We start from the raw sequence: 24,699 nt of genomic DNA, 5'->3' as shown, positions 1-24,699 counted from the left end.
CAGACTCTGAAGCAAACTCCTAAGTTAATACTCAGGCATGCTTTGTGATGCAAGTGCTGTACTCTTCCCGGTTAGCACAAAAACAAGAGTTGCATAATAATATCTGCAGTCTGTTGGCACTTTATTATATTTGTTTGAAAATGCAAAACAACGTGGTAAAATTGTACAAGAACTGAAACAGACCCTGTCTTAACAGACCCTGAAAAACAATTGCAGCAATGACCATCTCCAATAAGAGTAAACTGGCACACATTTGTGGTTTCTTTTCAGACAATTAAAATACTGTCAAGCATGGAATTGATTAGAGAGTATATTGAACGTAGCCGTCTTCATGTTGGTCGTGTTAACACAGTGTGCCAAAAAACCTGGCACCGAAATTAAAGTGAGTGCAATCTTTGTGTTTTTCGTTTTGGTAATCTTCGGCACACACACACACACACACACGCGCGGAAGATGGAGAAGGTTTGATGGACAACAAACGTTACAAAATGAAAAGCAGTGATCCCCACTAGTGGTTGCCTTTAAATGACCACCCGGTTCTCATGCTCTAGTCCTGTATGGATGTTCACAGATAATCAGGGAATATCTATTGCTGGATATTAATACTCTTTCTAACCTCTCATTGGGGAAGGGTGTGGAGGTACAGAGGCTCCAGACTGCATGCTGGCCCCTAAACCTAGACACACTGTGCTCCCATTCAGACTCTGCTGCCCACGCCTGAGAGGCCAGGGGAACGGAGGGGCCATTCTCCCACGGACAACATACCCTGTTTTTAAATAAAGCCCAGACAACTCACTCAGAGTGCGATAAAAAATCCAGTTCCTCAATTAAACAATGACTTTCCCTATACACTCCTATGAGTGTGGCTGAGAGAGGGAGAGGGAGAGAGAGAGAGAGAGAGATTGACTGACAGACAGACAGACAGACAGACAGACAGACAGACAGACAGACAGACAGAGCGAGCATGGACGAGTGCAGTCAAACTGATAGTAAGAGAGGGTTTGCATATTGCATGGTTCCTCTCTATATTCCATCAGCCTTGTTGCAGACCATTAGTACCAGAGCCCAATCTGAAACAGTCCCTGTAGCACAAAGGACCTCGGGTGTGTGGTGGTGGTGGTGGTGGGGTTGGGTTTTGGGGGGGGGGGGGGGGCGGGGAGGGCACGCCGACGCCAGCTCTCTCTCTCTCTCGTTCTCTCAGGGCTGCTTGGGCCGCTCCAGCTTCATGAAGGGCTCTGTGGAGTCGGAGTCGCTGTGGTGCTTCCTCTCTCGGGGGGCGTCCGCCTTGCTGCAGCGCGTCCAGGAGGGGGAGCGCATGTAGCCCCCTCGTGGCAGGATGGGCTGGTGGGGACCTGCACACAATGACAGGAAAACACACCGTGTGGGTGGAGAGGCACTGAGACGTGCAGAGAGAGTGGACCGAACTTCAAGACCTTGCACGCACACGCGCACATGCACACACACACACACACACACACACACAGTATTTACATGTTGTGAGCTATTACTTGATTATTCCCCCTTTATTATTTCTAACCTACTTTAAATACAACTATACTCGCTTATATAACAGAAACATAAACAACAAAGAAACATAACACTTGCAATATGCTTTGGTGAATCTTTAGATTTAGAGAGAAATGTAATAGTCGGATCGGGTATACTCAACACCACCAGGTGGTGCTGTTTATCCTGCCAGAGAGGGAAACCGGCCCAACACAAGGGCACCGTGCCTTTTCTTTTCCACATGATGACAGTGAATATTTGTTAAAGGGGAAGACAAAGCTTTTCTTCCCCTGCCTATCGTGGGACAGAAGTGTTGTCCCAGAATAATGCATGAGCTCATAGAGATGCACTTATCCATATGCATAAGAGAGAAAGTGAGCAAGATGACATTATTGATTCTTCTAAGATTGATGATTGTCTCTATTAGATTTTAATGAGCATGACAACTAGCTCATCAGCATGCCTACAGAGGGTGGTGTCTTTCGTAACACACACTGTGTGTGTGTGTGTGTGTGGTTGAGTTTGTGTGTGTGTTTGCTTGCATTTGTGTGTGTGCGTGTGTGTGAGTACTCTGTTAATCTGTCTGTGTGTATCTCTAACAGAACAAGTCTGCTGCATTCCAGTGAAACTATCACTTTTTTATCCATCATTATTACGTGCCAGCCATCAGCTTTTTCATCACTCTCTCACACCCTAACAACCACACACATGCACGCACGCTCGCACACATGCACGCAACCACCCACCCACCCACACACATTACACCCAAAGCAAATGCTTGTCTGCTCAAAATCCCCCCACTTTCTCATTCCCTTCTGTGCACTTGGCTGGCAGCCATGTGATTCTACACCAAACATGTTGCTTCCTCTCTCGAACACCAGAGACAACGGTTGCAACAACAGCTTTTCTGAGTCAGGGTGACAGAGTCCAACAACACATGCAATGTTGTACTGTTGTCCTATGACTCCAAAGACAACTGTTGTTTGGTTCTTGAAACCGTCGTCTCTGGTGTTGGAGTGAGTTGGTGAGAGACGGAATAGCAACTACACAGGTACGCATTACAAATAAAACAGCCACATACGGGCGCAGACATTTTTGTGGTTGAGTCGTACGGTCAGCTTCACTGAACACAGAGCTACGAGTGGGAGAGTTTAAAAGGGGGCGTTCCTCCGTGAAATGCTGCAAGAAACCGTGGAGATTTACGCGTTATGACTCGTACAGGCGGGTGTACCATACAAATGGATAGCACCATTACTCCCACAGCCACACTCTGCTCTCTCCTCTCCTGCTTTGAGTCCTCTTGCAGTGTTCAAGGGATGGTGGTGCGCTGGCCATTAGTGGCAGCGTTGCCCAAGAGGGAGTGAGCCACCTCACTAGTACCTCTATCAGTGGGACAGCAGGAGAGGGCAGACACCCAGGGACCGGTGCCAGACGAATGACTCCTCGCTCTGACAGGCTGTTAGGGACCGTCACACTGGCTGGTCCATAATATAAGACGGTACTGCTTCAAAAAGCACAGGTCTGCAGCATCAGCTCTGGTGGCGGTTTGTTGGAAACTCTGACCATTGACGTCACGGAACCGGGATTTTAGTACTCCGTTGGTCGCAGTTGAGGTTGCAGATTTGTTCTAAACGTGCACATGTAGCAGCAATCTCTTAAAGTAGACATTTTCTGGGCGTGGCGGTTCCCTTCTGAGGGAGGTGTGGTGTACACCAAACATTCTCCGTGAAAGGGCAGTTTGGAGCTAAGCAGGTAGGGTTGAGATTCTCGATCGTTGAGTTTATCTTCTTGAAAGCACAGCTGTTTTCCCTTCAAACCAACGCTGGTTTAACCTTCATGGATCCCAAGCACAGGTGTCCCACTGAGAACCCCAGGCCTATTTCAGGCAGCGCCTTGCTGTGAGCAGCCCATTTACCCCATGGCTGTCCACTGTTGTCCACTTTGCCTGCCCTCTGCTACCGTAGGGGGTTAATGACAAACAGGTGGGGAAGTGGACAACCCAGTGTATTGGCTTCCCTCCTCTTTTATTCTCCTAGACACCCCCCCCCACCCCCCCCCAGGGGACTAAATCAGGTCAATGATAGTCTGAGCACTTAGCTTACGACACATATTGACGTGTGTTAAAAACGTCACCTGAAATAATATCATCCTTCTTTCAACACGTTTTCACCGGGTTAACATTGCTAGGCTTTTTTTTATTCAGTTGATTCTATATTGCATAGATTACATTAACAAAGATATGGGAATCATGATAGAAATATAGAAATATTAAAGGTCTAAGAGGTTGTGACAGGCATAACGGTTAGAGAAAATACTGAATGCTCGGTTCTATAGCGGCAAGTGTGAAGGGTGATGAACGCTGTCAGAACCAACATCACACTTGCTTGTGCGAGTGTGGGGTATGCAACCAAAATAAAACTAACACTCTGTGATTGTGTTTTTGAGTGCCAGGGAACTACAGATGAAATATAGCCTTTTGGCTCATTTTGGCATTTTTAACCCATGTAAGTGTTTTATTAATTTGCACTGTCCCCTTCTTAAATAAACTGAATTGAATTGAATTGAATTTTTAGCAGGAAGTAGACTTCTACCTATGAAGTTTACAGATCGCTTCCCATGTTGAGCAACTTTATATTTATATTCCTGTCCAAAAGACTAAAATGTTCACCAAGCCTTCATGGGACCCCAATAGGACAATGATTTTTGGGTATACCCTGTAAAGGCAGCTGATGGTTTTACAAATATAAAATTAAAAACAGAGTTATAGTAGGCCTACACATTTTTCTGTTCATCTAAATATAAACTATACGTGTACTGAATATATACAGAAAATAATAAAAAATCCTCCTTGGATCATTAGTGAAAGCCAATGCGTAATTGATGTTACTACTGAGCCACCCTAACAAAGAAGTAGACCCCAACGCAGGTCCTGAGTGGATGAGTGGATTGACATCATAAACAGAATACGAGATCAGGGGCTGTAAAGGAGGTCCAGAGAGAGCATAATGAACCAGCCCAAGACGAGGGGAGTAGCGCTCTGAAGGGGAAGCTGCTCAGAGGAGGCCTGGGTTACCCACCAGGGACCGTGCTCAGGTTCCTGTCGGGATTAAGGAAGGCTCAATTATTTAGGAGCCCGCATTTAGAAACTCTAGGCTGGATTCATCTTTTCGATTTTTGATCTAACCTCAGCTCCTTCCCACCCTTCTCCCCCAATCACCACAACCCCACCGCTCCCATCGACACCACCACCCTACTATTACCTCTGTGGGCAATTTAACTGCCAGTGAGATTACATTTACAAATGTAGGTCACATTGGCTACGAATCACACTTGTTTTGGCAGAGAGATTCGACAATGTGTAATTCAACAACTCATTCATTCACATCTTTATCATCCAGACGGCTCAGAAGACAGCTATTTCACTCCAGTTCTGTGAAACTAAGAGCATAAATGCACATAACAACTAATGCCAAAATCAGTATGCGATATTGGTTGTAATTATTCAGCCTTCTGCCAGGAGTCCTGCTGGGAAATGACAGAGATCAGGATAGTAAGGAGTGTGTCTTTCAGGGAATCTTAACGCAACCGCTGGCTCACACAGAGGAGGTAGTGGTGAGAGTTGCACTCAGGCTAAATGCATTAGCACGTCTACCATCCACTCTGCCGGGTACACAGAACGACCTGGGATGGAGGAGATTCAGTGCGTGACAAGGTCAATCCTTTCCAGCAGGTTTAAACCGGTGAGGGCTCAAACGGGGTACAACAAATATATTTGCCTGAAAACAGTGTGCAGGTTTCCCTTTTAATCGAGCACATTACGTGTTTCTATAGGTGCTCTGCCCTGGTAGCGCAAAAAAGGCCTGTCATTGATAATCAGACCCATTTATATGAAGCCAGTATAATTAGGATCTCAACCTTTTTGTTGTTTGCACCCCTTTATTAGTAGAGCGTGTTAAATAGTGCAGAGAAACATTCAGAAGACATTGGTCCATTTATCATGTTTCAACAGTCAAAATGCATGATGTATTGTCATAGTTCTGTACGTGGCTGGTCAGTGTCCTGACGGTGGAGAACCAGTACGCCTATCGCTCGGCAGGAGATAGCGACACCAGATGTAGGCCTACAGCCTCCAGCCAGATGGTATCGCCTTGGCCGTTGTGACGCCTGCACCTGTTCCTGTAGGCTAGTGCCAGGAAGAGCCAGCCGTAGCACGTAGCACGCGTGACTCAGGGAGGCCTGAAGGGAGGCGTGCCTGCTGTTGATATGTAACAGATGAGACCATATCCTGGGGATCCTTTCTGGGCTAACAGCCACCAGCGGAGAGCAGCTTTGTGGAGGTGTTGGGAGCGACACATAGAGGGGTGTTTGAAACATGCTGGTGATGAGTCTGTGATTTAAGGTGCGAGGGAGGTCTGTTCTCAGCAAGGTTGTGCGGTGGAGGAGGGTGATGGGATTTGAAGGGAGGCTGTGGATCAACTCAGTTCAAATAGAAGAGTAGGAGAAAAAAGGGTATTAAAGAAATCTCCCCCAAGGTGAGGTATGAAATCATTGAAAGCGAGAACTTGTTTTATGATTTATAGTCGGTTCATATTGCCATTCAGTGTGGGTGGTAGAAACATTTGAAATTTGAACGTTTTTTAACATACTGTCCAGTATGCTGGACAGTATGACGGTGAGCTCAAAAGTTATGCATTAAACATACAACGCTACTCTGGGCTGAACTGCCTCAGCAGAAACGTCTCTTTGCTGCAACATGGCGAATTGCATTGTTTGTCATTTAATTATCCACTGCACCATAATATTTAAAAAAGTATTTTGTAGTTATTATCCAGAGCATATATATATGGAGTCACCCACTATAGCAGCTGATCCAATTTAAACTGCCACAAGGCAGTTTAAATGTATAATTTAGCAAAAAAATGATTTGCAACATCCATTCCCATCCTCCTTAGCATGGTATTTTTAGAAGCACTAGATTTGATGGACCTATATTCCTGGTGCTAGACGTCTCATTTCCAATGTGTACGCAGCAGAGTGCAGTTCCTCAAGGCAGAGAACAGACGGCTAATGGGCCCCATAACTCACATATAACACGCCGGTCCACACACGACTACAAAACACTGCGGCAACGGTAAACAAGGAGCATCCAAAAATGAAGCCAAAAGATGTGCGTCTTCATTTATCTTTGTCGTCGCGGTTGTGATGTTAATGATGATAAACGATGCAGGGAGGCACGAGAGGGCTTGAAGGAATAGGAGCAAGGGAGGGCTGGTGTTTTTACGCTAGGTAGCTGCTTGTATGTTTACATTGTCTCTCGACTCAACCGGGGGGGGGGGGGGGGGGGGGGGGGTTCTACTTCTATGGAGGTGCGCAGTGTGTGTCCGGGTAGCACACAGTCACCCGCAGAGCTCACAGAGGTCGTTCACAAAAACAAAACCAACATGGAGGCAGCCACCACGTAAGGACTGTGATTGGCCAGGTTTTCTTTCCAGCTGTTTTTTTCCGGTTTATTCCTGCCAACAACATGGAGCCCATCAAAAGTAGACTCACTGAGGCGGTTGTCAAGTATGGGGATTTGTTCTCATCCTGTCATATGTGTGTGTCATACTAATGAGACAATGACATTATAAACATCACCAGGTGTCACCGACTTTGGGGCGAGACATACTTTTCACCCGTCTATACGTAGAAGCGCAGATGCAGATCCGTAAATGCATACCCCTGCGTATACTAACCACACATACGTCTATCTACCTCTATCATACCTCTATCATACCTCTATCATACCTCTTATCATACCCCTACAGTGTCATACCTCTATCATACCTCTATTATACCTCTATCTACTCAGATTTATCACATAGACAACCATGAATACGTCTCTCTACACCCCTTCATCACGCTGGGGTCACTGAGCCTGACCCAGTCTCGACGGGAGTGATTTAGACATCCTGCGAGTCTGGATATTTGGTTGCTATTTGGCTGTGAAAAGATAATCATGGTCGACCGAACACGGCCCTAGAAAGTGTTGCGTCCGTTCTCCGTGGTGTACAGTGGGGACAGCGTTGCCTGGTATCTTTGTGATGAACTGCAGGGAAAAGTGGAGAAGGCAGACTTGCCCCAAGAAAGCCCCAGGGTGAATGAAATGAAATGAAGAATCAAGAAATCATTACACTTCAGTAGCCTTTGGGTCGAGGATCTCTGTCCCAGCAACGTGCTGAGAACAGGATACTAGCAGTCTCAACCAACACAGTAGCACGCAGCAAGTGGCCTGATCAAAGTATTTCCTTGAAGACGGCGGGAAATGCAATGTAGTACGAACAATTAAACCTTTTTGATCAATGCAATAATTTGATCAAGGGCTGTGGCCTGAGTAAGGACGTGACTAGAATATTCCAAAGACCTGCCTCACTCCCTGAAGAGCAGGCCTGACTTCAGATTGGTCACTACTATAAACTTGATAGTACCCTACAGAACCCTAGTAATACCCTAGTCATACCCTAGTCTATTCTAGAATGTGCTAACTCCTGTGATGTTTGTCTTCCCTGCCTCAAAATCTCTCGTCAGCGTTTATTTTACCCCAGACTAGATGTGGATCTGCAGCATGTTGCTCCCACTGCGCTAGGGCTCTCTCTCTCTCTCTCTCTCTCTCTCTCTCTCTCTCTCTCTCTCTCTCTCTCTCTCTCTCTCTCTCTCTCTCTCTCTCTATGTACCCCTTTGGTAGTCTCTCGTCCTCTCTCTCATTACTCCTATGATGCTCTCTCACTCTTCTCTCTCTCAGTACCCCCTGGTGCTCTCTCGTCTTCTCACTCGCTCATTAGCCCTCTGGTGAACTCTCAACCTCTCTTTCTCTCTCCCTCAGTACACCTCTGGTGCTCTCTCGCCCCCTCCCTCTCTCTCAGTACCCCTCTGTCGCTCTCACTCTTCTCTCTCTCCCTACCCTTTTTGGTTCTCTCTCGCCCTCTCTCTCTCACTAGCCTTTTGGTGCTCTCTCGCCCTCTCTCTCTCACTACCCTTCTGATGCCCTCTCACAGTCTCAGTACGCCAGGGGGCCACAGCAGGTGGTCAGTGGAATCAGTGGAAAACATGGCTGTGTGAGGATGTGTATGGGGATGTGTGTTAGGATGTGCGTGTGTGTGTGTGTGTGTGTGTGTGTGTGTGTGTGTGTGTGTGTGTGTGTGTAAGGATATATGTGTGGGAGGGATGTAGAGAGCAAGAATGAAAGAGAGAAGGGGGTTAGTGTCTGCATTTGTGTGTATGTGGATATGTACGATAATTTGTGTGTGTGTGTGTGTGTGTGTGTGTGTGTGTGTGTGTGTGTGTGTGTGTGTGTGTGTGTGTGTGTGTGTGTGTGTGTGTGTGTGTGTGTGTGTGTGTGTATATATGTGCAGGCATGTGTATGATTATGAGCGTGAGCACACGTGTGAGTCTGTGTGGTTTAGCGTGCAGGTGGGTATGTGTATGAGTGCATGTGTGTGCGTGTGTGTGACGATGTGTGCTGATGTTTCTGCGCGTGTGTGTGTGTGTGAGTGAGACGATTTTCGTTTGTCTGTGCATGTGTGTGTGTGTCTACGTGTGATGATCTGTGTTTGTCTGTTCGTGTGTATGTGTGTCTACGTGTGAGGATGTATGTTCATAAGTGCATGTGCGTGTGTGTGTGTGTGTGTGTGTGTACGTGTGATGGATAGATAAAGGCAGCAGGAGACTGATAGAAGGACAACACTTCCTCATCCAAGCTGATCAATAAAACTAATTTCCTGTCTCACTGTACACTGTATATGGCTCTCTTCCTGCATGGAGGACTTAGCATTAGTCAGTAACATACCAAGTGTTATTCCAAAAGTAGGCTTATAACTCTGACCCACTGAACTGGAAATGCGTTTTTTTCCCCGTGTATTTTATGTGTAGATAGTCGGTCTCCTGTTTGACCGCGGAGGGTTGGGCGGCTGAAGGGGAAGAGAGAGAGATGGGGGGTGAAGTCTTTTTTCTCTGCATGAGGAACTCTGCTCATCAATTAAACATAGCACTTTTTTGGGTTCTTTTTCTTTGGGCAAAGTGTGGGGGAGGTTAGCATTTATGCAGTCGCCTGCTACTTTGAAGTTTAATTTTCTCCCCGCGTGCTAAACTTAATTCTAGCACGCTGCTGTGCTTCGTTTCTTATATCGTTCTTCTTTTGTTTTTTTGCTCACGACGGCGTGTTTACTCACATGTATTTCTCTTTTCTGAAAGAGACCCTTCCTAATAAGCTTTACACGTGTGCTACACATGGCTCCTGCTCCAACAGGCTCCGGAAATCCAGTCCAGACACACTGCATGGATCCCAGGGAGGTGATTGGTCTTCTCCATTGACCCATGCTAATGACTCAGGGTCCGTGCCTGGATCCAACCCGGCGAGGAACCAGCCACCATTAGCACTAACCCTTTGGCGTTCAGCTGCACACCTCATTCTCTAAGCCTGTGGGTCTTGCGCAGTGGGGGGTCAACCCAGAATGGAAACTCGTGGATTTGTTTGTTTGTGAGCACTATTGGAGTTCGCACTTTGAGTCTGCCCTTTTGTATGAAAAATACTATTGAAATAAAGTTGCCTTGCCTTGCCTTGCCTCAAGTACACAGACAGGGCAGTTTGTGTGCTCCTTCTTGTATTGGACATCGCAAAGATGGAGCTTTGGGAGGTGCGTATTTGGAATATAAGGGATGTCAATGGCTAACCGACCGTCCACTTTCGGAACACGTGTAAACAGCGAGAGGGGTGAACAAACATCATGGCTTATTTACATCTCAGACATAGACAATGTCAACAATTAACCTGGGGTTTGAGCAAACCAGCCAGACCCTTTAGCCTGTGAGGTGTAATATGGACCGGAGCGTGTCCCCTGACCACCGGTGCGGTGGCCGGTTCGATCCCTGCTTCCTCTGGGTTCAACCTGAGCGACTACTAAACCCTATCGTCCTCCAGACGAGCTGGCTGCTCCCGTGATTGTCTGACACACTCAGTGGACGGGGGATCGGGAGGCTTCGACTGAACATCGCTTTGCGAGACCACAGAGGTTAGAGAGGCGCTTAAGCTGCCATTGACGTGAAATATAGCTTCATGTGAATGATGACGATGATGTGATGTGCTGTCCATTATTCCATTAGGAGGCCTCTCGGAAACCACAATAAGACTGTGGGGAGTGAACGAACAGACGGACGGACGGAGGTTTGCTTTATTCATGAGGGCCTACCTGCCGGAGAGTCGTTGTGGTTCTCGTCATCCGAGTCGGGGAAGACTTCGGCCAGTTCCTGATCGGACATGTCGGTGAGTTCGGTGAGGTCCAGGAGGTCAAAGTGCACCTCCAGAGAGGACACGCTGCTGAGGGGCTCTGGAGGGGCACAGAGAACACAACACTGCATGGTTACAGAGCGCAACGCAATGCTTTGATCGAGAGGGAAGGCAGAAGAGGCATGCTTCTCACCAAGAGAGGTGAAAAGAGTGATACACCCGGATGACACCGATATGAAGCTAGATAATTTATTAAAATATGTGTGCTGCTGTAATGCACTTATTAAAATGCACGACGGGGTGTCCGAGGACATCAAAGGATTTCCACCCGGTGCTGTTCTGATGGGTGACCCTGCTGGGGTGTTTGGCGGTGTCAGCTCTTATGCAAATGCAGCTGAAAGAAAATAAAAAAGACCGAGCTCGGGTCAGTGGCGGTCGAATTCCCCATCCGCTGCCTTCCGTTGTGCTTCTATCGCTGGTATGTGAATCCTGTTTGTTAGGTTCAGATGTGGCATGTGATATACAATACAAAGGTTCAGGAGCACGGCTAAGGTCGTTAACAGGTTAGCATTAAGAGCTAACGTGACTAGCTGCATTCCTCTCATGCTATGAGATGAAAGGTCAGCTCTCTCTGAGTCGTGCTTGGTCGACGTATAGATCGGGAAGGGTGTTGTGTAACGGGCTGATTATGGTTCCACAGCGACGCAACGCAATGGGTTTTGCGGACCCATTATGTCCTTGCAACTCCTTGCATTCACTGCAAGGGCCTGACGTGCGCCTATCAAAAATGTAGTTGAGGTGACCAGCAGAAAGGGCTGCCACTCAAACCCGACGCAGAACAGAAACAGGTTCACGACTGAAAACACAGATGATAAGCGTGAAGCATCTGCGTGGTTCTTGCATTGCGTCAACATGGAACCATAATCAGCCCTTTAGTCTTGCTTAACAGTTGCTACGGAGAAGCAGACCTTTAAGGACCCAATCTATTATTTACTGTGTATTTTAATGCATCCACATCTTGAATGTCATACAGGCTTAGCATGTGTATATATAGGCCTATTTTGAGGTTAACCTTGATATTATTCATGAAGTGGTTATTGTTTGGCTGAATTCTGACTGCCTTCTCTGGGAACATTTTATTTTTATTCTATGTTGCTTGCTGCTGTGATGTTTTCCCTCTATCGTATTTTCAGATCAAACTTTGATTTAATTGCAACAAAACTAGTATTTTTAATTGTTAGTCATAGCTGATAAATACGTTCCATTACTTAATCCTGAAACTATAACTTACAGAAAGTTAAGCACCCAATGATCAATGAACTCATTAAAATATGAGCAGAAAGCTCTAGTGGTGTGTTTTTCCATCAGCAGATCAAAAAGGTATTTCATCCATTTTCAAGTGTGTTGGGGGAATATTATAGAAGCCTGCAGACACCCAGCATGGAGACAAGGTAAGACGAGGAGAATAAAGAATAAAAAACACATCAGAGACAGCAGAATTGACTTGAGGAACGTCGGTTGGCCTGCGCGTCACTGCTCTTTGATTTGTCTTTAGTTTATTAACAAGCTGTTTTGAGTTGTGTCTGGTTGTTGAGTAAGCTAGGAGCGACATACATGCTCCTAGATAACATGCTCATATCAAACACTCCTTGCAGGAAGAAGGGCAATGATCCATTACCCGGTGGTTTGCACGCATCAATAACCTAATATTATAGGGGTCGCACTGGTTATGTTTCAACGGTTCATTTCTGAATGTCTCAGCAACAGAAATGCAGCACGGCTGAGTCCTTGCAGAACCCTGTATCCACCACACACGGTTGTTGTGGTACTTTGAATAATTGGCATTAGATATGTGACTGTGGGTCAGAGCGGTGTATGACGGAATGGTTTACCCCCAGGCTCCCTATTAAAGACAATACACCCCCGGGAGTGGAGGTTGACATTTGGCCAATGAGACAATGAGGATGAAGGACAATAGATGGGGCAAAATAATGAGAAATAGAGAGTTTGGCAGAGTGATAAAGTAAAGTATATTAAACAACAAGATAACATTTGGCAATTATCATTTTTCTTCTTACAGTTTGTTCCTCTCAATCTTCTGCTTCCAAAAGGGACAAAATAAGTCAATCCAATTCTGAGCAAGGGTTCAATATCGTCCTTTCGCGATTGAGTTTCAAGAAAGAAAATGCAATAGAAATGGAAATACAAGGGCTGACATATTTAGTGGTCAGCAGCACTCAGCAGTATAGACCTTCCTTTGCTGTTCTCTGAATGCAAACTGTGACCCTATTGAGATTGTCAAAGCCCACTCCAACATTCATACATCAGTAGTAAAGGGGGGGATCGGTTCGGTTGCCATGTTGGGTGCTACTTATGCTATTTCAGTTGGTGGGCTGAGCGATTGGGGGAACAAGAAAAGCCTTCTCCTGAGAGGTTCTAAGATGGCGGTCCATCACAACCTGTCTCTTCCTCATCTCCTTGAAGATGCTCTTGGCAGGCTTGATGGAAATATTGGGATGGGAAGTGAAATATGGCGAAAAGGTAACATAGATATAAAAGGCAAAAGCAAGTGATGGAAGATAAAAAAAGAAGCAGATTGGGTTATGCTTGTATCCCCCTGACATCGTCTTCCCTGTTTGCTCCCACACCCATTTCCCTTGAATAATTGATCAGCAACACGTATTCCCACTCTGGTAGAGCGGGGGGGGGGGAGGCAGACAGACAAAAACAACTGCCTCCATCTCGGCCTCAATCAAGGACGGCCCGAGAGCTCGCTGGGGAAAGGTTGTCAATAGAGAGTTTACACTGCAGGGCAGAAATAAGACAGACTCACTGCTATGCACAGATGGGCAGGGTTACTCTGGTGCACTGTGGGTAGAATCTGAGTTTTCCAAAATGTGCATTGTGTTTTGGTTAAGCTCTTCTTCTGTTTAGTGATGAATTAAGTCACTGCTGTTATATGGACCGAGTTCATTAAAGTTATTTAGATTTCTAGCTGACTGTTTGCTTCATGCTGCGGCTTCACCCTGATTTTCATCCACAAATTTGGAACATAATTAACAAACTGAGGAAGAATGCATTTGTAAAAGAGAGGATATCGGTTTCCATCGGTTTCATAATCCATCAGGATTATGGCATTTGTAGTCAAGCCAGGTAAACTTTATCAAGGAGAGAATGGATTCTAGGGAAGGATAGCTTGTCAACTGGACTCTAAAAGTCAAAAATATAAATGAACCAGCATATACTAGTACTCTATTGTATTATATATCTGCTCCCTGATAATGGTTGAATATTTGAGAAAGATGCTTTAAGATTAATTTATCTTAATTAAATCTTTGAGATTTAATTTCTAATGCTAGATCCTTATTTTCTAAGATTTTAAGAAATAATTGCATGATAATTACAGTAAGGGTCGCATCAGAGTATCAGAAAATGCTGATTGTTGCAAAACCATAAACAGCATTGTTGATTTCAAGGGGCAGAAAAATCCCAAATATAATCAGTAGTGGTGGTAACCTTTCTACAAATCCAGTCACTAAACTTTCCCAGTTCCAAAACTTTCCCAGTTCATTAGTCTGTCTCTTGCTGTCACCCCTCATCCCTCAACATAGTCAACATCCACTGTGTTTTTGAAGGAGGCAGAACAAGTGGTACCACAGCACAGAGCAAGACCGAGACACTACACCAGTTAACTATGTGTGTGTGTGTGTGTGTGTGTGTGTGTGTGTGTGTGTGTGTGTGTGTGTGTGTGTGTGTGTGTGTGTGTGTGTGTGTGTGTGTGTGTGTGTGTGTGTGTGTGTGTGTGTCTATGTGTGTGTGTGTGTCTGTGTGTGTCTGTCTGTCTGTCTGTCTGTCTGTCTGTCTGTCTGTCTGTCTGTCTGTCTGTCTGTCTGTCTGTCTGTCTGTCTGTCTGTCTGTCTGTGTATGTGGGTGTGTGTGCTCCAGTCAGTGCCTTTCCGATGAACACTGACACACCGTACAGAGGCGCCAGTGTTATGGGGCCGATGCACGGCGCACAAAGCTATTACACTGGAACGGGGGTGGGGGGGGGGGGGGGGGGGATTGATGCTAATACGAATAGCTTGGAGACCGCTCAGCCCTAGCTAGTGTCTCAAAATGTGCAACATGTCCTGGAGGAAGAAACACGTGTAGAATGCAGAGTTGTGGTGGGAGCTGCTGTCATGTTTGTTTGTAAAGACGGTTGTATGATTCTTTCTATCAAGCCTAATCATGTTCACTGCTCTTATGCCCCTTCATCGCTCTCGACGCCATGTGATCAACAGTTAATTAACTTGTTGTCCAACGATTCTACTTCTTTAACAGAGGCACACACTCATAGAAGCCCTCACACATCCACCCTCAGGTCTCCAACGTCATCCTAAACACATGATATGATTTGGACATCAATCCCATCAACAATCTATTCATTCAATCTTGTGTTTGGATTTCCAAACATCCCTCCAGACTCCTGTTTCCATCGCGCTTTCCTTCAGATGAATTCATCCATCCATTGAATTAACCCCTCCAACATTCCCTCATTCATCCATCCTTTTGCCCATTTCTCTATCCAACCATCTGTTCCAACCACCCATACTCATATCCATCCATCCATCCATCCCTTTAGTCATCCATCACTCAAATCTATTTCCACCTAGACATCCATCCATCCCTCCCTAAATCCATCAGTCCCTCAATCAAACCCACCCTTTGGACCCTTTGTTTCTTCCCTTGCGCCGGCCGTCCCTCCTTACCCCTGTACTCACGTCTCCTCTCTTTGACGTGCAGCAAGCTGGCCGTGTGTCCGGAGAGACCCCCAGCCTCCTCGTCACCAAACGGGTGGTGGAAGAGCTCTTTGGACAGGTCCCCGGAGCTGGAGGACCTCAGCAGTCGCTGGATGTCTTTATTGGGCTCTGGGGGGAGAGAGGAGGGAGATAATCGTATGCTTATACAGTAACATATCAACTTGCACATTATCAACACATTGGGTCTGGACTGCAGTTGTCACAAAATCATATTCACGCTTATCATCTATGTGTTTTCTACTTTCTCCGAAGACAATAAACAGCTTGGTATTCTCTGATTACTTTTTTCTGTTTTGTATTAAATTCCATGTGTCTCTGTCTTCTTCCTTATTAATGTTTGGCAAACTTTGTGTTAGTGTGTGTGTGTGTGTGTGTGTGTGTGTGTGTGTGTGTGTGTGTGTGTGTGTGTGTGTGTGTGTGTGTGTGTGTGTGTGTGTGTGTGTGTGTGTGTGTGTGTGTGCAGATTTCCTATTTGCTCATTTTGTTTCAGATAGTTCCTCAGATCGTGTTCAGAGAGTTTATTCTCAGCTAGAGATGAGGAAAAGTATAATTTGTACTGAGCAGATTCCCAATTTGTTCAACATCTCCAAGTCAGCTATTCACTGGTGGTGGGTAATTAATTGCTAAGTAAAGAGAGAATGACAATTATGCTGTGATTAATCTCTTTTCAAACAACCGTTTTAGTCAAATCAATTAAAAATGAAAAAGGTAATAACTGCTCAAGCGACCGCGACTAAATATTGCTATCATTTAACACATCTTTGATGAAGTGCTGATGGAACATCTGTTGGAGTTCATTTCTGCGAAGGGGGTCACAGCACGATTTATTTCCGTCACAGCATGTCGTCTGACTGAATTTTTTTTTTTAATAAATGTACCAGACCCATGATGCTGTCATTCTCTCCAGCTGGCAAGCAGCAATTATAGGCCTACATGAGCACAACAGCACCTTGTCAATTAACGTCTTATCAAAAATCCTTAAAATTAATCAAACAATAACATTACATTTTGAACATAATGGAAATAACGATGGGTGGAAAGATGGGGGGTGTGTGTGTGTGTGTGTGTGTGTGTGTGTGTGTGTGTGTGTGTGTGTGTGTGTGTGTGTGTGTGTGTGTGTGTGTGTGTGAGAGGGGTGGTGAAATATTAGACTGCAGAAGTAGACTAGGCCTACAACATGATGGAATCTGGTTTCATGTTGTGTGCCTGCCAACCGTTACGTATTCTGTTCTAGCTATTGATTTATTTTCCTAGCGAGGACCCAAACAATTTGAGGACTGAAGCCCCTGCCACGCCCACTGATGAAATGGGCCGCTTCCTTGCTCAGAAACCAAAGAGTACTGTCGCTCAAAAGCCTAATTTGCGATCGGCTCCTCTGAATATTCTTTTTCCCATATGTCATTATAATTATAAATGGGACGTGCTGTATATTGCTTCCCTAGAAGTCCCTGTGTGTATAGAGTAATTGTTCTCAACAAACAGGCTATCTTGGCGACTGACCTCGAACTATCTGTTATCTGAGTATTTTCGTTTGTGTGTTTGTGTGTCTCTGTGTGCGTGCGTGCTACAGACCTTTAGCACAACCTGTACCGAGAGAAACGCAAACATTAGCTTTAGGAGAAGGCACAATTGGGGACCACGGTGCCATTATAAAACAGTCCCTTTCAGGGCTAAGGCAAAATCCCTCTCTAGCTATCACGCATGACTCCCTCTGAATCCGCTAGGTTTGAGGTCACCGGAGAGGGAGAGAGACACATTGAGAGGAGGACTGGTGAGCGGGGACAGAGAGAGGGAGAGAGAGAGAGAGAGAGAGAGAGAGAGAGAGAGAGAGAGAGAGAGAGAGAGAGAGAGAGAGAGAGAGAGAGAGAGACAGAGAGAGAGAGAGAAGGCTGCCAACAGTTTAATCAAACTCTGTATCTTGGCTCGATAAATCAATCTTGCTTGGGCTAGGAGGGAATAATTAACAGCCCCCCTACACCATTTTTTAGGACCACCCCAATGAGTTCTCCTCTTGTTTATCCTTCAGCTGTTGATTCAAACGATTTATCAAGATTTTTATGTATATCTGATAGCCAAGTTAACAAACATCATTTTGATGCTGTCCTATAGTTTAGCTGTTTTAAGTGCATTGAAACAAATGTAAAACAAATTATCTTAATGGGCTCAGGTAGTGTGTCTTTGCACATTGTACATTATTGAAGAGATAGTATCACTTTGAAAAGTCTGATATGGCTGTTACATTGTGTGTAAGAATGTATTAACCTTAAAAAGTGACTGCAACCCTTTTGTTTGAGTATTTTGTTTCTATTAGCATTAATACATGAACACTTTTTAAATGACACTAGCCATGCCAAGCCCATGCTTAGCCCTGTCTTTTCAGCTAAGCCTCAACGTCCCAGCTGAAAGAGCTGACTGCTGGCTTCAACTCCATTTGGACTCATTAGACAATGCAAACCTTTGAACTAGTAACCCAGTTCCCTGGATAGGAAGGAAGGTGTTGAATGTTCTCTTTAATGCGGGGAGTGATACTAATTTGCAGACAGATCTAACAAAACAGAATGCCTCTATTTGAGGACCATGGGAGACTCTTATAGGTCAGGGTCTCATCGATCTGGGCAACATCTGAACTCAAACACCAACAACCCAGGGAGAGCCTTTGGACATTTCGACAGCCATACAATTATGAAACATACTCATTTAATCCTGAATATTGATGCTGAATACTCTTGATTAGTAAAGACCACTAATACAATTTCTACCGGGAATAACACATTCGAAAAAAGCTTAACTTTATAGAAGGCGGGTTAATCCCAGCACATGTTAAATGTGATACAATAAGGGAGACAAAGCAGAAGGGTTAGCCACTACACTAGTCTGTGTTAGTTCAAGATCGGTGAGCGGTCGTGGTCACGGTCACGGTCGTGGTGGCGGCGGCGGCGGCGTCTCTTACCTGGACTCCCAGCCCCTCCCTGTGGCTCCATCCAGCCCAGCGGTGAGTGTCTCGCTGCTCACAACAATAGCATCAGAGAGTGTGGAGAAAGGAGGCACAGATGGTGGCAGACAGCACCGAAACAGCCTTTGTGCTTGTGCTTGCGTGCGGTTGTGTGTGTGTGTGTGTGTGTGTGTGTGTGTGTGTGTGTGTGTGTGTGTGTGTGTGTGTGTGTGTGTGTGTGTGTGTGTGTTAGAAGAAGACAGACAGATTGAAAGAGAAACCCATAAGAGAGAGATAGGTGTGCCTGTTTATGTGCGTGTGCGTGTGTTTGTGTCTGTGTGTGTGTGAGAGTGAGTGTGAGTGTGTCTGTGTGTGTGTGTGGGAGTGTGTGTGTGTGTGTGTGTGTGTGTGTGTGTGTGTGTGTCTGAGTGTGTGTGTGTGTGTGTGTGTGTGTGTGTGTGTGTGTGTGTGTGTGTGTGTGTGTGTGTGTCTGAGTGTGTGTCTGAGTGTGTGTCTGAGTGAGAGAGATGGAGGGATAGGCTCCGGTACTCCCCAGTTTCTGCTGCACGCCCTGGCTTCGTCGTCTGTGGACCTAGATTCCAAAGGCAGGTGCTCCCACTGCACTCACACACTGAACCTGCCCGGCATGGCCATCAGAGTACACTGGAAACACAGAGCGCACCACCGCACTGCCAGACCGGAGAGAGAGAGAGAGAGAGAGAGAGAGAGAGAGAGAGAGAGAGTGAGAGAGAGAGAGAGAGGAGAGAGAGAGAGAGAGAGGAGAGAGAGAGAGAGAGAGAGAGAGAGAGAGAGAGAGAGAGAGAGAGAGGGAGAACCGGAGGGAGAGGGGAAAGAGTCCGACAGAGAGAGTGATGGGAACGAAAGCATCACCCAGCAGATCTCGAAGCTACTTTGTTCAGTAAGCGTAGCATTGTTGAAGAGCTTGGTGGCAACATAATGCAGAGAGATCCAGAAAGGGAGAGGCAAAGAGAGGGAGGGAGGGAGGGGGGTAGAGGGAAATGGGTGGGGGGGTAAGCTGGCACCCTGCCCAGACTGAAGCCGAGACAGAATGGGGTATCAGCAAAGGCTGGGGGCACAGCAAAAAAAAGGGAAGGGTTTTGTGTGTGTGTGTGTGTGTGTGTGTGTGTGTTGTGTGTGTGTGTGTGTGTGTGTGTGTGTGTGTGTGTGTGTGTGTGTGTGTGTGTGTGTGTGTGTGTGTGTGTGTGTGTGTGTGTGTGTGTGTGTGTGTGTGTGTGTAAGTGCGTGCGTGTGTGCAGTGTGTGCAGTGTGTGTGTGGGGGGGGTCAGTGGGTGGGTGGGGGGGCCCGTGTATGCGTGTGCATGAGCTATGATAACCAGATCATCATGAATGTGTTTCAATTAAACTACACGATATTGGACCACTACTGTGAACAGTGGTAACACTCTCCTTTGTTATAAGGTTTATCGGCTCTCATTAGTTGACTAGAGGAGGCCCTCTAGTGGCTGTATAAAAGATCCCATGAATCTCGATAGTCACGTGATAGCGTTGCCATGACAAAATGTTGTTGCTTGAGATCTCCGTGTAGGACCTCTTTTGCAGCCATTAGACTAGCTTGCAGAAAAGATATAGAAACGTGTACAACTGAGTATTCGGGGTGAAGCTACCCCTCGTAACATTTGGAAATGGTGAGTGAGTTTATTTCAGTCACTTTATCTCAGTAACGTGACTTACTGTTAATGAAGAAAGTTCTTAGCTATTCGCTGAACGCAGTGAAGAGCAGCAATGTGTCTGGTCTTCACTGCTTTATCAACCATACAACATCCCTCTGGTTGGTCATTTTAACACGTTTGCCTCGCTTAATATCAAATGCATTCATTGTATAAACATAACGTTGGACAGCATCAATAGTTGGACGCCGATACTACATGATAGCAACGATAGCCCCCAAAGAGACCCCTATGAATACAGTCTGTGCAACAAGTGGACAACCATGTCCCGCTGGGTTCAACATCACCATCGAAACACTGTTCGTAACACGTCTAACTTACTGCTGGGTTTTCATTACCGGCAGCCACCCAAAAAAACAGCCGGCAAGAAGGCGGCCAAAGCCAAGGCGCCGACAGTCATCGATGGCCTGGCCGCAGAGGAGATGTCCAAGGAGCAGGTGAGAGCATGGGTCGTGTTCTAACCCTAATCTCTTTTAATGTTTTTAATAGAATGGAATTCCATTTCATAATAGTACCATATCTTGTATGAGACGCATGTGCTTGTTTTGGTTTGACTTAACATGGAAATAGTTTCTAGAAATCGCACACACTCACACTAAGATTATTTACTTTGGTAGTTGGAGGAGCACATTGTGCGTCTTCGAGAGGAGCTGGACAGAGAACGGGAAGAGAGAAACTACTTCCAGCTGGAGAAGGACAAGGTCCACAGCTTCTGGGAGATTGGCAAAAGAGACCTGGAGGAGAGAAAGGCAGAACTCAGGAACAAGGAGAGGGAGATAGAGGAAGCTGAGGAGCGGCATCAAGTAGAGATCAAGGTGATTGATTGACAGACACACACACACACACACACACACACACACACACACACACACACACACACACACACACACACACACACACACACACACACACACACACACACACACACACACACACACACACACACACACACACAGAATTCAACTTTTGCATTTCTTTCAAGTAATAGATCAAGCCTCTTCATATGCCTCATTTACTACAATAAATACATGAGTCAACACGTACAATCCTCCCCTCAATGAAGCATGTGTGTTGGTTCAGGTGTACAAGCAGAAGGTGAAGCACTTGCTGTACGAGCACCAGAACACCATCTCCGAGCTGAAGGCAGAAGGCGTGGTGGCCACCAAATTGATGGAGGGCGAGCATGGAGGCCTGGAGAGTGAGCTTCGCAAGGGTGTGCGTGCTCTCAAGGTGGATCTCAAGGAGCAGGAGCTGGCCAACGAGAACGCCATCAGAGACCTCAAACTGGTGAGCATGCAGTGACTGTGGAGCACGGAGTGACTGGGAAGCATGCAGTGACTGTGGAGCACGGAGTGACTGGGAAGCATGCAGTGAATGGGGAGCATGCAGTGACTGTTTTTTTTTATTATTGTTTTCCCTTTTCAGCGCTGCAAACAAACATCTAAAAATATCACTTTTATTTCAACAGAAAAATGACGAAGAACTGACTGGAATTAGAAAAGATTTTGAGCAGCAAGTCAGTGGTAGGTGACGTTTGTGTTTTTACGATGTGTAGTTGGCGTCCAGTTTGAAATTGTCTGATTTCTTATATTCCTCAAGCACAAAAGAATACATTCTCTTTCTGTTTGTACTGCTTGTGCAGAAATCGAGGCCCTGTATGAGAAGAAGATGCGAGTGCTGCGTCTGGAGCAAGACCGCTTGAGGAAGAGTGATCTCCACGAAGTGGAAGCTCGCAAGAACGACCTCATCGCCACGCTCATGAAGAACCACGAGAAGGACTTCAGGGAGATCAAGAACTTCTACAACGACATCACACAGAACAACTTGGCTCTCATCCAGACCCTGAAGGTAGGAGCTACGATGTTGGGATGTAGCCCATGCCCAGCTCAAAGGATATGTGTTTGATCTTGGGATTAATAAAGTTGTCTGAATCTGAATCTGCCAGATGCCCAGCCCGGAGGCATGCCTAGCCCATACCTGCTTATTTTATAATAATGAATGTCAACTCTGCCACCTTGGTAGACCTAATACAGAAAAAGTAAATCACATGCACGCAGCTGAATTACGTGTGGTTCAAGTCAAGACACACAATCAACACCACCACTAAGACACTCACGATGCATTGTCCGCAGTGCAATGCTTTACATACGTTGTTTTCATAGGAACAAGTGGAAGAGATGAAGAGGAAGGAGGAGAAGACGGAGAAGAGGATGGCGGAGGTGATGGCACAGAACCGGCGGATGACAGAGCCCCTGCAGAGGACCAAAGAGGACGTGGCCGAGCTCCAGAAACAGCTGGCCCACTACGAGAAGGACAAAGCCTCTCTGGCGGTGCGTGTTTTCAACACTGAACTATATGTCTGACTGGCCTTACATGAAGGAACACTTAGGGAGACTTGGGCCAGTCATGGAATCAGTTTAGCCAGTAATACTATTTTCCAAATAGAAAAGACTGTGAGATCATTTATTTTTTGATTTGATATGCTTCCGCGTTGCAATCGTCTTGTGTTGTGTCGTATCCGTGACAACCACCAGTGGCTAAATCGATGGTGTCACCTCTTGACAGAGTGCCAAAGCGCGTCTGAAGGTGGGAGAACAGGAAGCGAAGGATCTCAAATGGGAGCATGAGGTGCTGGAACAGAGGTTCACCAAGGTAAGACACCACACTTAGTTTTTTTCTTTGACCCACTTTGATTCATTAACATACGTATAAATAGAATGTGTCTGAGAAACGTGAGAGATGGTTTCCAATACATCTGGGTTCCAACTAGAGGCTCAGATCTATTTTAAGGAGTCACGTCACAGATACCGATGATGGGGGAAAGTGTGTGTCTACGCGTGTCTCACCATGGGAACGCGTTTTGTACAGATCCAGGCGGAGAGGGATGAGCTGTACACAAAGTTCACCCAGGCCATCCAGGAGGTGCAGCAGAAGAGCGGCTTTAAGAACCTGCTGCTGGAGCGGAAGCTGACCGCCCTGACGGACTGCCTGGAGAAGAAGGAGGCTCAGCTCAACGAAGTGCTCTCTGCCAGCAACATGGACCCCATGGCCCTGGGCGTGGTCACACGCAAACTCGAGGTACGTTTATCTGTCTTTTGCCTCTTCTCTACGGCCAACTTCACTAGCCTGAAGCGCCGGATGCTTCGTTGCACAGAACCATCTGTCCTTGGATCTGTTTGGAAAAAAGGGCAGGTGCTTTCAAAAGGTACCAGGCAGGTGATTGGAAGAATCATCTGTCCATCACCGACCCGACGTATCACGTAGATCACGTAGTTCATCGTAGGATGCCGGTTGGTTCGAACCGCTGTGGTGTGGCCACAAGCCTATAACTTGAAGCCTGGCAGGATCGGTTGTCGTGATTTCGCCAACCAAGCTGCACTGCAAGGTATCACCTTACAGTTGTGGCAACGAATCTGTAGCCATAAAGGAAACAGTGTAGGTCAGTAAATAGGTGTTGAGGTACACATGTACAGTATGCCTGTGAGCTTTCAGATTTTTCCAACAAATTGGTAGACGTGATAAAGGGAAAGTAGTATCTGTCATCAGTGCAAAACTGTAGAAATGTGACCTATTTGTTTTTCTTTTTTGAACGGCGCGTGATGGAAAATTCTGCACACGTTTTTGCCTACAGGAAGTATTAGACTCCAAGAATATCGCCATCAAGGATCTGCAGTACGAGTTGGCCCGAACGTGCAAGGTGAGCCTTCCGTCGATACTACCAGCATCGATTCTGTTTGTTTGTGTTCGGCTCACTCTGAACACGATCTCTGTTGTGCCCAGGCCCACAACGACCTGCTGAGGACCTACGAGGCCAAGCTGAGGGCCTTCGGGATCCCTGTGGAGGAGCTGGGCTTTACCCCCCTGGAGAGCACCCTGGCCGGGCAGACTCTGGGGCAGGGGCCGGCCGGCCTGGTCTCCCAGACCAAATGACCTCAAACTGTGTTGCTCTCTGATCTGTGATAGCTCAATTTATATTTATAAAGATTTGTATGTGTGCCTTTGTCCGATTTTCTGTGGCATATGGATGTAATATGAATGAAAAAACGGAACAGAAAAAAAAAAAAAGAAATGTGTTCATAATACCCATGTAATAATTTTTGTTGTCATACATTTTAATGTTTTTTTATTTAAGAGAAAAGTCTAAAAAACAATGCTTCATGCAACAAAGAAAATAAGACTATATAGAGTGGAATAAATTTATAAAATGCAGGGGATTTTCATAAGTATTTTACAAACGTATATTTGATAAGAAGGGCTGATTCGTATCACATCGTGCGTCAAACCCGCTAGTAGGCCCATAATAGTTACAAAATGAAGAGGTGTTAAGCTGAACAAGGCCTGCAGGTGGTGGTCAAGTACCTTTAGTCTACAGGTACCAAGGGAGGCCACTCTGGTGCAGAGGGTTGTGCTTTTACGGTCCAGTGCTATGATCCGATATTCTGGCTCCCAAACTGCGGTTTATTACATTCCGTTTATGTCGAAAGTGCG

At 46.0% G+C, this 24,699-nt stretch overlaps 2 protein-coding genes across 4 annotated transcripts; one reads left to right on the top strand and one right to left on the bottom strand.

Moving 5' to 3' along the window:
• Positions 1 to 1,168: 1,168 nt before the first annotated feature.
• dbndd1 (dysbindin domain containing 1) lies at positions 1,169 to 19,183 on the bottom strand. 2 transcript variants are annotated; one of them, XM_056607569.1, is made up of 4 exons: positions 18,521 to 19,183; positions 15,520 to 15,678; positions 10,731 to 10,868; positions 1,169 to 1,352 (listed from the first exon to the last, which is right to left on the bottom strand). In XM_056607569.1, the coding sequence occupies exons 1-4, from the start codon at positions 18,549 to 18,551 to the stop codon at positions 1,198 to 1,200; spliced, it is 483 nt and encodes a 160-aa protein (XP_056463544.1). In that variant the 5' UTR covers positions 18,552 to 19,183; the 3' UTR covers positions 1,169 to 1,197. The 2 variants fall into 2 exon arrangements, with proteins under 2 accessions (XP_056463544.1, XP_056463545.1); XM_056607570.1 differs by having other exon boundaries at positions 15,532 to 15,678; positions 18,521 to 19,181.
• gas8 (growth arrest-specific 8) lies at positions 17,449 to 24,452 on the top strand. 2 transcript variants are annotated; one of them, XM_056607568.1, is made up of 11 exons: positions 17,449 to 18,562; positions 20,556 to 20,648; positions 20,829 to 21,026; positions 21,292 to 21,498; positions 21,680 to 21,734; positions 21,854 to 22,059; positions 22,374 to 22,541; positions 22,777 to 22,863; positions 23,080 to 23,289; positions 23,843 to 23,908; positions 23,992 to 24,452. In XM_056607568.1, the coding sequence occupies exons 2-11, from the start codon at positions 20,634 to 20,636 to the stop codon at positions 24,139 to 24,141; spliced, it is 1,362 nt and encodes a 453-aa protein (XP_056463543.1). In that variant the 5' UTR covers positions 17,449 to 18,562; positions 20,556 to 20,633; the 3' UTR covers positions 24,142 to 24,452. The 2 variants fall into 2 exon arrangements, with proteins under 2 accessions (XP_056463543.1, XP_056463542.1); XM_056607567.1 differs by lacking the exon at positions 17,449 to 18,562 and adding an exon at positions 20,033 to 20,169.
• The last annotated feature ends 247 nt before the right edge of the window (positions 24,453 to 24,699 follow it).

This window comes from Gadus chalcogrammus, chromosome 14, assembly GCF_026213295.1.
Source record: "Gadus chalcogrammus isolate NIFS_2021 chromosome 14, NIFS_Gcha_1.0, whole genome shotgun sequence".
NCBI lineage: Eukaryota > Metazoa > Chordata > Actinopteri > Gadiformes > Gadidae > Gadus > Gadus chalcogrammus.
The sequence above is the reverse complement of the archived record's forward strand: the minus strand, read 5'-3'. Positions and strand labels throughout refer to the sequence as shown.